The following is a 14,448-nucleotide window of genomic DNA, read 5'->3' as shown; positions in this document are numbered from 1 at the left end:
CGCGCCACACATACAGGCTATCTCATTTTTGAATTACAATGTATTTATTTTGTTGGCGTTGTCTGTCATTTACTCTGCGGAGTGCGGGTGTCAACTACGAATTGACGGGTTTCTAATCGTCTAATTTGACGATAACTAACTGGGTTATAAACATCGATTTAGCAGATTAAGTGTTTTTAATCTAGCAAATCAATTGAAATTCAAACAAAATTTATATAAATAGCAGGATTTATCTATATTTACAAGATACATCCACTCATCCGAAAGAATTGTCTAAACGGAGTGAATCACGTCATAAAGATGTTATTTTTAATTTATATAGTTACGAGATAATTATTATTATCTTAAAGTAACATAGAAAATTAAATGAGTTTTGTTGGTGTATGTAAAAATAATTAATTGAAATAAAAACAATCAAATACTATTGTTTAAATAGTGATCAGTAGGTAGTAACTATACCTACTGAAATCTAAGAAAAAAGTCCCGTACCAACTAAATAGGTACATAGTGGTCGTTTTTATAATGATTTACATACCTAGTTGAATATAATAATAATATAAATTATCATGTATTATTTATTATAAAATATACTACAAGTATAGCTGCAATCAGCATTTCATATTGTCGATTTGTACGTTATACCTACATAATTTAATACAATTTAAGGGTAAAAAATGTAAAATAATTGTCATTTGTATATAGTTTAATATATATTATGTATGGTTATAACTTATAGATACCAATAAAAAGTGTTACATAGATAATTATTTTGAAATAAAGGTTACATATTTGTAAAATTAAAAAATAAGTATTATGTATTTATAGTTGGTACGGGGATCTTTTTCCTATAGTCGCGACTTTTTTTCGAATATTATCTACTTGCTAGTTGCTACTATACCTTATAGCCTATACCCTATAGATACCATACCTATAAGGGTTTATAGGAGTACAAGTATAAGAATGTGTTAATATTGTTATATTATTAGGTATATTATGATTGTGGCCACTTTAAATTTATTTTATCTTAGTGTAAATACTAAGAGGAAACGAAAAAAATGATTGTTATACTAGGTATAAAGTTAAAGTTTATTATACATAAGACCCGATTGAAAATTTCTTCGGCTCTATTCGTAGTTATGGAGGCAGGAATATAAAACAAACACCAGCTATGTTTATTTCATTGTTTAAAGCACTGTTAATAAACAATTTCAATACGGTGTGGCGTCCTCTTAAAACTAGTAATTTGTTTGCCAAACTGCACACTGCACCGATTTTGCATGATTAATATTTACATACTTTCATATTTTTTTTGTCCATCATAAATAATATTGGTAACACAAATTATTGCGTATATTTTTGTTTTGTGCTTTTCATTATATTTGTGCTCGCTGCACAAAATCATCGTTTGAAGTCGACTTCACATTTTCGATGCGTTTGTATTTCTGTATTATTTAATAATAAATAATTGAATATGTATAATCTGTATAAATTATGATCTATGAATACCGCTACTTGTAAAATAAAAATGACGATACAGAGGGGTAATTATGATTACGGGTTATTAATTGAGACTACCTACTCATCTCATTTATATAACATAAGTAGGTATTAAGACATCAAGTACACATATCGTATCTAAGTATGATATATAATTTTTATATTATATGCGGGCTATGGCTTTTTATTGGCAGGGCGTTGCCCTTGTTCGCCATGGACCTACAGAGGGTTCATATTACTGTGACACTGTGACACTGTTGCGAGTGGCACGCCCAAGTAAGTTGATTAATTTATAATAATACAACAATATAGGTAATAACGTATTAAAGAATTATAGTATAGACGAACCAGAATATATATATTACACATGGATGATGGGTATTGAATGCAGACGTTCCACAAGTCTGAAATAAATATGTACATTACACCGGGAAGACTATAATATTATGAAATATGGGTGTTTGTGTGTAAATATATATATAGGTATATTGAATGATATATTATACTTTCGTGATCCAAATTTCTGACGGTTTCCCAATTATTATCAAAGTAAAATGCTATAAAATGACGAAAATATTTAACCGACGAGTGGTAGAAAATGTGAATCAAATTTCGCTGTAAGTATATGATATTTTACTATCCACCGTGATTTACGATTTTAGCGAAGCAAAATAAGAATATATATTACCGATTACAATAATATATTGATACATCGTTTACATATTTAAAATAAATCGTATTTACTATGCGAATAATATAAATATAATGCGTATATATTTTAATAATCGTTAACAAATTAAAGCGATATAAAAAAAAAATCAGCCAATGTGAATTACTGCAACAGTAATAACTAATTAATACGTTTTTTTTTTTTTTACTCCTATAGATTTATTACAAGATTAATTAAAGTACACATACGATTTTATAAACATCTGTTCTATCAGTTTTTCATACTTTTTGAGTACATTGTTTATACATTTTCATGCAATTTTTTAGCTCTGTTGTATTTTTATATCGCACTAAACCTGAAATAGGTAAAATGTAAATAACTAATCAGTAATCTGTATACCTCACATTCATGCATCGTAAATGCCTATCCGAAGCGCCGGCTAATCATTTTTCAATTAATTATTGTTACAAATAAATATAACATTTTGTGTTCATACGTTGATTTTTAAGATTATTCAGTTTTTAAGCAAGTAATAAGTAAATAAATATGCAAAACTTGCTAAAATATGTAATTACTTTAATATATTCGATTGACTCATGTAATGTTTGTTCGATTAAGTCTCAAAATAGAACGGATTCTATATTTCTATCTAATTGTTAAATTAATAAAGCTGAACTTGAACTAGTAATAATATGTTCCACATTTGTACCTATGATGAAGACAACAATGCAATCATGGCGTTCTCTTAAAAGATAGACACTCTTTAGCCAATGATTACCATCTTCCATTAGACTTTATTTTTAGTAATCTACATCATTAGTTTGAAAATAAATGTAGGTAATAATTAGTTTTTATAATATTCTTAAATGCGATTTTTTTAGTTCATTTTAATGTTTGTCGGTCATTGATTTGTATTATTAACTTAGTGATTTAAATATTAATTATGCAGTTAATAAGTTTTATTAAATTATAAATAATTTTATTCAATCACAATCAATTATCAAATAAATGTAGATAAGTTAATAGTGTTTCAAAAACTTATTACTAATAAGTAATAAGTATCAATAAGTATAATGTTATTCTTTTAACTAAAAATATACAACACTTTAATTTAGAATGAACGACCATTAAAAAGTAATATTAATAATTTAGTAAACATATTTGGAGATTTAGCAGGTAATTTACCGTTTATTTATCTTTCACTATTAATACTAATGTAGTGGATATTTAAAAATGTTAATACTCTCAAAATGTTCAATTGTTCTTTTGTTAGATCTACTACAAAATTTGATTCGTTGTTCTGGTGTCAAAATTGTACTAATAAATGTATTGATAATGTTTAATATAAAAAATTAAATACAAGTCATTTGACATCTTACTTACATACTAATAATATTGATTGTTCTGGTTTAATAAATAAGGTTGGCTTTTGTACTATTTACAAAAAAAAAAAATATTACTTTTTTAATTTATAAGGATGTAGATTCCTTTTATTTTTCAAGAATGAAAACTGGCTATATTTTCAAACTGATTATTTATTTTTTATTAATACCTATGTATAATTAAGTTTTATACTTATTAAACTAACATATTTTAATTGGTGGGTATTTTTTTATTAAGAAAAAAAATGAAATCATTATTTTTATTGCAAAGCTATAATAAACTATAAACAATTAAATGTATAAATAAAATCTTTAAATTGAATTTAAGTTCATTAACATTATAAAAAGAATTATTTTTCAGGTACAAAAATCATTAGTACAAGATATTAATTTAATGCATAACAACAACCTGTATTCAATTTATTTGTATTTGTTATTTATTTGTAATCAGTTTTATACTAATTTATTTTCATGTTAATTATATGATTTATATGTATATTATATCTAATTTTTTTGTTTAAACTAGACATAAAAATATTATTTAAGTGATTTGCATAGATTTTTTTAGCATATACCAGGGCTATGAATAAAATTATGTATAATGGTAACATACATAATGAAATATGAAATAAATTGAACCTAGTCTGAAAAGTACTATACCTATAATGACACCACTAGGATAAATTTTATTCAGATATTAAACAAACATAAGTATACAAAAAGGAGTAAAGATGTTTTTTTTATAAATATATATAGAAATCAATTTTAATTATAATTATTTTAAAACTATAAATAGCATATGAATATTTTATTTTAAAAAAAATTGCCTATAAATGGTTCAACATAAAACAATAAATATTTACATTACACTTCCATAATAGCTGCGTGTAATAATAAATTAAAATATCATGTACCCATAAAATAAATTTGTATAATTTTCTTTAGCTATAAAATATTATATTAAGATTAATAAAAACGGTCAATGATATTTCATCAAAAAGGAAAAAAAGATTGGTAAACACTATACAATATATTGTAGATATAAACTACACACTATATAATATAACCATTGATAGTAATTATTTGTTCATAATAAAATTAAAATTATAAGCAATTGTGTGAAATAAAATTAACAGTATTAATTTTTTTTTCATCAATCGCACAGTACAGAAATAACTAAAATATTTATTTTAAAGTAACATACACGCATACACATACATACACACATACACACATATTTATTATGTATAGTATACATATTTATTTGTGTATGCGTATATAAGCGTACATTTATTTATATTTTTGTTTTATAATAAACAACAATAACTGCTTAAAATAAAAGGTAATCAACTATTTAATTTCACATTTCCAATGCTTGTTGCTTGAGTTAAATTATGAATCAAGTCAAGACGTTGCATTTCTGATAGACTTTGGAACATACCCATTATTACGTCTGATGTAACTTCAGGTGTGTCCTGTTAACAATAAGTAATTACACATGTTAATGGTAGAACAAATATACTTAGAAGTTTTAAAATAAAATAAATATTTATATTTATTTTAATCATGTTTACATTTATTGTGGATGTGACTTGATTGATAACTGCATCTTTCCTAACACTCTTAATGTTGCTACCAATTAATGAATCAGCTATAACTGTGCCATCAGATTCATCTAATTGACTCGTCAGCCATTGTACAACGGCTTGGTTGTTATCCCACAGATAAGACTGTAAAAAATAAAGTATAAGATATTATCAATAGTATTTTTAGTAGGAAAATTAATAGGGGTATTTATATTATATGTTTGATATTATACAAGTTATCTTTCATGTTATTAAAAAATAAAAAATAATAAAATGTACTAATAGCAAAATAATACTTACAGCAGTGGTGCCTTTATCTTCAACAAACCATCTTCTTAACATTTCATATGCAACATCATCTTGAATTGCATCATTAGATTTTGTTATTACTTTTTGTATTTGGTTTTGTAATAAACGCCGTTTAAGACGCCAATATAATGTATTACGAGATTTTTTCCATTGTACAATATCTTTGATAACACCTTTACTAAGCATGCATTTAGGTGTGTCATGTAAGTCAGCAAAATGAATTGCTACTTGATGGTAAATAGGTTTCAACACAGATACTCTATCTGCGACATTCTTTTCTATTTCAACTGTTTCTTCAGGTGTTGGGCTACCATTAGCTTTGAGACTCAAAATATTTGTATCAATTCTGTGAATAGATTTTAAGATGTCTTTTTCACGGAATTTAATTTCAACAATTCCTTCAGGTTCAAGAACACCACCCCTGTGAACAAATTTCAACAATGAGATTTTCACCATCATGATAATATAATTTACACAACTTAACAATTTAAATGAATATATTATGAAGACATGATTATTGGTATTTATACTTGAATAGTTATTTATAAATTGTACTTAAAAATATTTTTATTTTGTAATTTATTACATTCATCTTTTATAATAAAATGTATTGAATTAATATGAGTCAAATACATTATGTAGACCAAAACGAATAGAATAAACTAGAAACAAATAGACGGGGGTGCTTTCTAAAATAAATAAATGTAAAACTCAATAAATTCTTCCCCTCTCCTACTATAAGAGACTCTTCTAAAACTAAGCAGCTCGATTATATGGCTGGTCAATTAATTTTGTCTCTAAAAAAAATGCACAAGTTTTTAATAATTTATAAAGTTAATAGTAACACCTATGTCTTACACTATTTGTTTAAATTACATTAGTTTATATTTTTATTGATAAGCAACAATGGTATAACAACAATTATTTACAGATTTAGGTTTAATTCATTGAAGAATAAAAATGATTTAATAATTATTATGAAACCTAGATATGTACATCATTAAATTAATTTTGTTGAAGTTTTTCTTATTGTAAACATTACATAAATAAAATAAATTATTGAAATTGGAAGTATTACCGGCTATCTGGATCTGCATACATCTCAATATGTCTTGGATTAATAGTAGTATCTACAACAGCCCATGCTCCTCCTCGCAATTCACCAAATGGTGGGATATATGTGATAATTGGCTGGTTGTATTGTCTTAGTTCATCAACAATGTATGCACCAAATTTCATTATTTGTTCGTACATATCTGATGAATAAAGAAAAATAAAAATTAATGAATTAAATTCAAATGTTGAATGAGATGCATATATTTTATAAAATGAATTCTCAATTAGTTCACAGCATAAATTAAATAAATTTTAATTGAATATTGGTATAATTTTATAATTATAAATGGAATACCTTTCATTCCACCAGAAAAACCTCTCCAGTTAGCAAAGATGAAAAGAGGTAAGTCTTCGTGAGCAAAATCTTTGATAGCTTGAGATGTTTTATATGCGGAGTCTGGGAACCATACTTGTCCAGCTTGAGACACAGTCTAGCAATATGAATGTATATATATATTTATATATCGTATAATAAATAAAAACATAAAATAAATATCATGATGATTACCTTAGATTCGGAATCCAAATTGGCAGGATCTGCCGGTAAAGTGACTTCTACTGTTCTTGTTTCAACAGCAATAACACCGACTGGGATTCCTCCAAGCCTAGCTCTTCCGCAAACAACAGTCTGAGCCCAAGGTTGCATTATTTCATCCCATGATCCTTTATCAAAAAATCCTGACTCCCAATGTCCATCTAAATAAATAAATTTAGTCAATGAATTTTCAAATAAGTACATTCTGGATACATTAATTTTATATATTATAGTCATATAGATTATAAGACTAACTTGTGTCTTCTTTTCCAGCAATCATCCAACGAGGATCATATGGGACTTTGGTAGGCACATAGTCTATATCTCTTTCTACAGGATCCACACTTTTAATCACAGGCAATGGAGATTCTTTAGTTTTTGGAATGTAAGAAAGCCACTTCAGAATTCTGTACACACCATCTAAGTCTCTAGCCTCAGTCTTGTGTGACACACCATTATTATACATAATTTGAATACCACCTAACTGATTGTTAGATGCATACACTTCACGACCAAGAAGCTAAAAAAATAATATTTAAATTTAACTGATGTATTTTGAAACTAAATAAATATTATAAAAAAAAAAAAAAACCTTATTCAAAGCACTATATCCTGTTAGGATAATATGGGAATTCTCAATTTGAATAACTCGTTGACCAAGTCGTACAAGATAAGCTCCAATACCAATAGCACGACAAGTTACCATTGAAATTGTAACAATATCTTGATATGCACGAGAAGTTTCACCAGCTATCATCCCGGCGAATTTTAAATTTTCAACACCATAACCGAAATCTTTTCCTGTTTTCAAACACCAATACATTAACATTTTTCTTATATTGTCTTATATATTGTAATCAATAATAATATGTCGTTATTACCAATAATGTCAGTTAATTTATATCGTGGTTCTCCTTCATCTTCAATTAATTCTGCTTCTACAGAATTTTGACCAGCTAATTTTCCATAGTCATCTGGTGTTAAGTATAAATATTTGAATCCCTAGGATAAAAATAGATCAAATAAATAACAATTTATATCTTTGAAATTATAAATAAATATAAAAATGACCATCACATAGAAATAATGTTATTTACTTTTTCTGGATCAGATGGGTCTTCCCAGGCTACATTGAACAAACTTTTTATTTCTTCTGCAAGACCAATACGAGCTCCACTGTTAGCTGATATATAAATACGAGGAATTTTTCTTCTTCGTGCTTCTTTAGAAGCTAAATCGAAGACAATGTCTTCTTGTGGACCAAATGAACCAATGTTCACTGTTAGATCATTAGCAATCACAATTATATCTCGACCAGAAGGATACTCTGGAGTATGCATTGTGAATCTCCAAGCAACCATACCAGCCTTTATAATAAAAATACAATTTAATATACATTACACAAACATAGGCAAACATAATAATACATACAGTATTTTCACCAGAAAAACGTTTTTGTTCAATTAAATGATTATCTTCGACAACAAGTTCAACATAGTCAAACACCAAATTACTCTTTAAAACTCCATCTAGAAAAAAAATTATATGAAGAATGTCATGTATGCAAATTTTATTCAGTAAACTAAAAACCTACCATTTGGATGTTCCGTAATGTATTCCTGCCATAAGGTTTCTATCATTTGCCTAAACATATCTGGAATATCATAAACATAAGTTGTTCCGGCACTTTGAGCTTGGAATCTTTTTTGTTGTAAAAAGTCTTTGGTTACATATGGAGTAGAAACTGGAAGTCCGTGTAATGGTCCTTGTTTTGATTCATATGATTCAAATTTAATCTGTAAATTAATAAAAATTATAAAATAATTGAACTTCCATCAATTTATGTCTGTTCAGAAAAAAAATATATATTAGTCAAGAAGTTTAGATAAAGTTAAATTTAAGGTAGATTAAAGATTTGGTCAAAAGATCAAATTATTTTAGATTTGTATAGTGTAACACAAGTTGTTTTGCCTACTGGTGCTTAATAAAACTGTTGATGGTTAAACTACAGCCTTAGTATTACAAATTAAAATCATTAAATGTTTTTGATGTACTTACCATTCCTAACTTGGAGTCAGTAATCTCTTTATAAAGGCAAATATCTAAATGATAACCGCTACCATTTGCAAGGCTCAATCGGACATTTGAAGTTTTACTGGTGGGCGAAGGCCGTATTGTCATTCTAAGCTCAGCTTGAAGAACACGCAGTTTCCAAAGACGAGGACCATACCTCATTACCATATTAGTCACACTTTCTTTGATCTAAGCATAAAATTATATATTTTTTGATGATTTAAAAATAAATAACTAATTTATTGTTAAATTTACTTTGGCAGGATCCATAATAACAGTGGGGACAAAATTCAAGAATATATGATTACAATCAGTTCTACGTGCATGTGGGTGGCTAAAAGCAACCTCTAATTCATCCATTGCTTCCAACAACACACGTTCTCCTTCATTTTGAAGATATTCAAAAGATGCTTCTTTTGTTATTAAATCTTGATGTCTTATAATGGAACGAATAAAGAAACGATAATCAGTTACAACTTGACCTCTTGGAACCTATATAAAAAAAAAAAAGAAACATTAATATACTTTAAAATAAAATATTTAATTTAATTCAACTTGCTTTAGCTTTTCCTAAATACAGGTACATTTTTCTGTTTGATGTAGGCAAAGCTTCTAATTCGTAAGTTCTCATTCTGTTCAATTCCAATTGGAAAGCCATACCTGGCTCTAAATGCCGATAAATTCTATCCTCAGCAAAATCTTCATAGTTTCTGTAGGTGAATAATTTAGGGAATTGTCTTCTACAAAGCAATATAAATAAATATATTTAATAAACATGAAATAAAAATAAAAATAATTTATAGGCATACTTAATTATTGGTAATAATTATCCCACCATATATTATGCTCTAATTAATGCAACTTAAATCATATTTTTTAAATGTTATTTTTATTAGTGTTCCAACTAATTATAATTATATAAATTAAGATAAATTTAAAGTATTATAATTAAAATAAGAGTCATTATAACATATTTCACTAATACAAGTACCAAGTGACTATTAAAATGGTTGAAATAATATAAGACCAAATACGAGTATAATTATTACAATTCATGTTATAATTATTATTTTAAGTATAAGGTAAACTTTAAAGTATTATTTTAAATAATTGGTGTTTTTTTTATAAATTTCACAGTAACTACATCATTCATTAATTTCACTTGAATAATATTAAGATTAAATTACTTGTTTAAAGCCAAGAAAGTGATTCTTCTGATTGATCTTTTTTTCAATTCTTCTCTACGTTGTTGACAAAATTCTTCATACATCTTACCAAGTTTATCGTCTTCCATGTTTCCAGTGTCTTTCATAGCTATACATAAAATATGACATGGTTCCATCTGAAAATAATAAAAAAATAAGTTATGAAAATTATACAGAAAAACTTGCTTAAGATGCTCTTCAAGGCATCAACTCACTAGAACGTATTAAGTAGGGAAGTGTTTAATAGAAGTATTAAAAAAATAATAAGTATTAAATACTTAAATTTTAAATCATCAAATTTATTTACATTTATTTTTTCTATTGACTTAAATTAAAAAATAAATACACATACACTATAATATTTTTTAATTATTATTATTTTTAATTTATATTAAAAAATATATATTATTATTTGCTTGAGATGTGAGAAGGCGTTTTAAGTAAGTGAGTTTTCTATTTTCTTAACTCAATATCTTTTATTAATCCTGTTTTTATTATCTCACATTACTCAACTTTATCATAAACTGTTAAAAAAATTTTTTTATCCATTTACGTAGAGAAAAATCAAACATATTAACAAGTGGTTTTTACATTAACTAATATAGGGATTATTAAGGAACCGACAAAAAACAGCGTTTTAGATGAGAAAGTACTTTAAGCAAGTTCTTCTATATTTTGATTTATATGCAATTACAAAATATCTAATTACCTCGACGTTTTCTTGGTCTGGTGGGCGTTGGTCACCAAGAGACAAGCTTACATTGAGAGATGAGCTTAATCTAGATTCACTTCCACTTTCAAGAGCATCAATGATTTTTGGGGAAACATAAACAGGAGAAGATAGATCTTCCATAATATCCAGGATTTCATCAAAATATTGCTCAAATTGAGTAAATGATTCAAATGCTGCCATACAACCAGTTCTTTGATAAGTTGGAATATATGGCAATGGAGTTTTAGTTGGTGATTCAAGATTTTCAGATCCATTGGCTCCAGAGTTAATCTTATTTTGTTGACTATACATAATGAGAATAAAAATCAAATTATATTTATTATAATAATTTTAGTAAAAATCAATAAGCTTACCGATTTGGATGAGAAGAAGGCAAAAGAAATTGGAAATGTACCAATGGTATTTCTCCTGACAGTTCCAAATGTTGCAAACATGTAAGATCATATGATATATAAACACGTCTAACATAAACCTAATCAAACATAAAGATATTAATTTATTATTATTAGATTTCTTTATATTCCCAAGTACTTATAATAGTTCATTTCAACAACTTATATTACCTCTAATGCGGCATTGCAGACTGCACGGTTTGAATGATAGAAGAAGTCATGAAGAATATCAAATATTGAAGTTTCAGATTGAATAAGTTTTTGTAAGTTTTCAGGATGAAAATCATGTCCGTACATATCAACTGCTGATAAAAATATTGATTCCATCTGGTTATGTCTTAATTCATATGCTGGTTGGTGTGCAGCAATGAGTACCTATAAAATTAGTTTTATAATAAATATTTCATAAATAGAAAAAATGATTATGAACTCTGAATATTAATAAAAATAAAAATACTAACTTGTCGGGCCCGGAGAGCAACTCTAGAATGTTCACTGCGATTAAGTGAAGTTAACTCATTTAATGTAGCTGCTAACTCATCTGTTAAACCAGGTTCATTAGACCATAAATGATCGATTAACATAGTAACTAACATATTCTTTTTTGCAACTTGTGTGTGGGAAAATATTGTTGATGTAACAGCAGCCATATCATCTTTGTATCTATCCCTTAATGCAGTAGCACATTTATCATAACTTCCTACAAAACATTTAAATTACAGTTCATTAAATATATCATATATAATTGAATATTATACATTTAACAATGGTAAATGAAACAGAAAATAAAATTTTATTTTTATTTTTAATATCATATAATATGTAGACATTTACCATGTTGAAATTGACTTTCCACTTCATAATATTGTTTCAACAACTCATGAACAGCAGACTTCATTCGACCACGAATTCCATTCCTATATCTCTGTACCAATTGAACAATGCCTTGTGTTGTTTGAAAGAAGCTATCACGATCTGTTCTTTTTTGCAAAGTTGCAGCATGACTTTTGGTTGAAATAAATCATAAAAATAAATAATTAATATCGACTGTATGTATTAGATAGTTAAATCAATAATAATTTACCCATCAATTATTGCAGCTATTTGTTGACTAGGAAATTGTGCTAGCACAGATGTGATATTCCTTTCATATAATTTCATTAATGATTTAATTTTTTTATCAACAACTTTTGGTATTCTGCCTGATATGGATGATATCACTTCCTAATAAATGTAGATATAAATTGGTTTACTATTAATTTTTCAAAATAAAAAATAAATCTAATATACCTGTAACTCCAGTAAAGGTAAACTTGGATCTCGTAAAGAATTCATAAACTTTTCAATAACTTCTCTCAAACGTACAAGATGATAGGGTTCTGGTAAACAATACCCGGCCAGTATATTATCTAGCATACCTCTGTAGCATGTATGTATATTATTAAGACTTTCTCCATAAATATGCGAAGTTCCATCAAGTTCAAGAAACTGTCCTTTATATTCAACAGCTTTTGTAACCAAAGATGGGTCATCTAATTCAAGTGTTGCAATTAATGAACCAGCATCAAGAACTGCACCTGGTCTTTTGCTATAATACACACGGCCGTTTTCTGTTGCTGTTAATGTCATTACCATTTTCATTACCTGATTAAAAAAAAACAAAAAATACAAAATTAATACCATTCACTACCATTCACTACCATTTGAAATATCTTAAAAATACTATTTTAATGAGCTCTTTATAAATATTTACCTCTATTTCAGCATATGGTTGACCTTTCTTAACTTGACCCCCGTCTTCTATCAGAAAACTAATCAATTTACCAGCTGACGGAGAGCGTAATAAAGATGGATCATTTTCTTTTTCAAAAACACATGTCTGATTACCAATAACAATTCTATACCGATCTACTTCTTCTCTCATATAAGTAGTAAAACTTGATCCATCCAAAGATAACAAAATTCCTGAATTTGATTTAAATATTAATTTTGATATTTTTAATAATTATTAATAAATAAAATAAATACTAAATAATGAATTACATACCACCATCAGATAGACGATGGACTTCAATTTCCTTGAATGAGCCATTCATAATAAGGAAGTATGAGTTGAGTCCAGATTTGGTGACTAGAACTTTATATTTGTATCCACCATTTATTAATTCAACAGATACATTGTGATCTAGAGTACTGGCACTTAATACCTGACCCCTGAAAAAAAGATATATGATATAATAAAATTAATACTGCATAAATTCAATAAAAATAAACTCATATAAAAACATCAATATTATTTTAATATTTATCTTAGTATTTTGGAAATTAAATTTTGAGGATAAACAACTATCTAGATACTTCAAGTTTTAAAGAAATGCATTAAGTTTAAAGTAATGTAGACCTGTTTATAAAGTTATTTATTTAGGTTATTTGAATTTTCCTTTAATTTATCTAGCCAATAAAAGATACTAAAGTTCAAAAAAGTATATATTATGAACTATAATATTCAGAATTAAATAAATATTTTATACAAATAATAAGTTTTAAAGATGTTACAGCATAACTATTACATAAATTAAAACTCTTATAAAGTAATAATAAGAAAAATATTTTACCTTTCTAAAGATGTTTGAAAGTTTTGGAATGATTCGGATATAGTACGATCAGCGATATGAAGTCCTCCACAAATGACTCCAAGAAATATGTCTGGCTTTTCAGATTGTACTCGCTCTGATATCAATAAATCCAACCAAGCTGTATCAATTGTATTAGACTGAAAAGTACAGAAAAGTTTTTTTAATAAAATTGTTTGCATTTATATAAAATAGTAAAGAATTGTACCTGGAATGATTCAGTTTCAAGAAGTGTAATTAAATATTCCACTGTGGTTCTGAAATCTCCTCGAATTGACAATTCTTTAAGTGCAATAACTAAATTCCTGATTGAGAAC

At 26.8% G+C, this 14,448-nt stretch overlaps 1 protein-coding gene across 7 annotated transcripts in view; it reads right to left on the bottom strand.

Annotated features, from left to right (window-relative positions):
* Window positions 1–4,559: 4,559 nt before the first annotated feature.
* The window catches only part of LOC114122529 (acetyl-CoA carboxylase), a 46,908-nt gene continuing 37,019 nt past the window's right edge, over window positions 4,560–14,448 (bottom strand). For all 7 annotated transcript variants that reach the window (XM_050207939.1, XM_050207938.1, XM_050207941.1 and 4 more), the window contains 27 exons: window positions 14,340–14,436; window positions 14,114–14,271; window positions 13,546–13,712; window positions 13,252–13,463; window positions 12,789–13,142; window positions 12,583–12,722; window positions 12,333–12,502; window positions 11,960–12,198; window positions 11,670–11,873; window positions 11,460–11,578; window positions 11,083–11,389; window positions 10,356–10,510; window positions 9,728–9,908; window positions 9,424–9,660; window positions 9,154–9,357; window positions 8,690–8,891; window positions 8,527–8,624; window positions 8,193–8,462; window positions 7,977–8,097; window positions 7,688–7,896; window positions 7,351–7,615; window positions 7,069–7,256; window positions 6,856–6,991; window positions 6,523–6,700; window positions 5,436–5,865; window positions 5,124–5,279; window positions 4,560–5,024 (listed from right to left, as the gene is read on the bottom strand). In XM_050207939.1, the coding sequence (XP_050063896.1) occupies window positions 4,896–5,024; window positions 5,124–5,279; window positions 5,436–5,865; window positions 6,523–6,700; window positions 6,856–6,991; window positions 7,069–7,256; window positions 7,351–7,615; window positions 7,688–7,896; window positions 7,977–8,097; window positions 8,193–8,462; window positions 8,527–8,624; window positions 8,690–8,891; window positions 9,154–9,357; window positions 9,424–9,660; window positions 9,728–9,908; window positions 10,356–10,510; window positions 11,083–11,389; window positions 11,460–11,578; window positions 11,670–11,873; window positions 11,960–12,198; window positions 12,333–12,502; window positions 12,583–12,722; window positions 12,789–13,142; window positions 13,252–13,463; window positions 13,546–13,712; window positions 14,114–14,271; window positions 14,340–14,436 (5,326 nt within the window). In that variant the 3' untranslated portion in view covers window positions 4,560–4,895. The remainder of the gene's footprint in view (window positions 5,025–5,123; window positions 5,280–5,435; window positions 5,866–6,522; window positions 6,701–6,855; window positions 6,992–7,068; window positions 7,257–7,350; window positions 7,616–7,687; window positions 7,897–7,976; window positions 8,098–8,192; window positions 8,463–8,526; window positions 8,625–8,689; window positions 8,892–9,153; window positions 9,358–9,423; window positions 9,661–9,727; window positions 9,909–10,355; window positions 10,511–11,082; window positions 11,390–11,459; window positions 11,579–11,669; window positions 11,874–11,959; window positions 12,199–12,332; window positions 12,503–12,582; window positions 12,723–12,788; window positions 13,143–13,251; window positions 13,464–13,545; window positions 13,713–14,113; window positions 14,272–14,339; window positions 14,437–14,448) is intronic.

This window comes from Aphis gossypii, chromosome X (assembly GCF_020184175.1).
Source record: "Aphis gossypii isolate Hap1 chromosome X, ASM2018417v2, whole genome shotgun sequence".
Lineage (NCBI taxonomy): Eukaryota > Metazoa > Arthropoda > Insecta > Hemiptera > Aphididae > Aphis > Aphis gossypii.
Note: the sequence above shows the minus strand (reverse complement) of the source record. Positions and strands in the feature narration are given on the sequence as shown.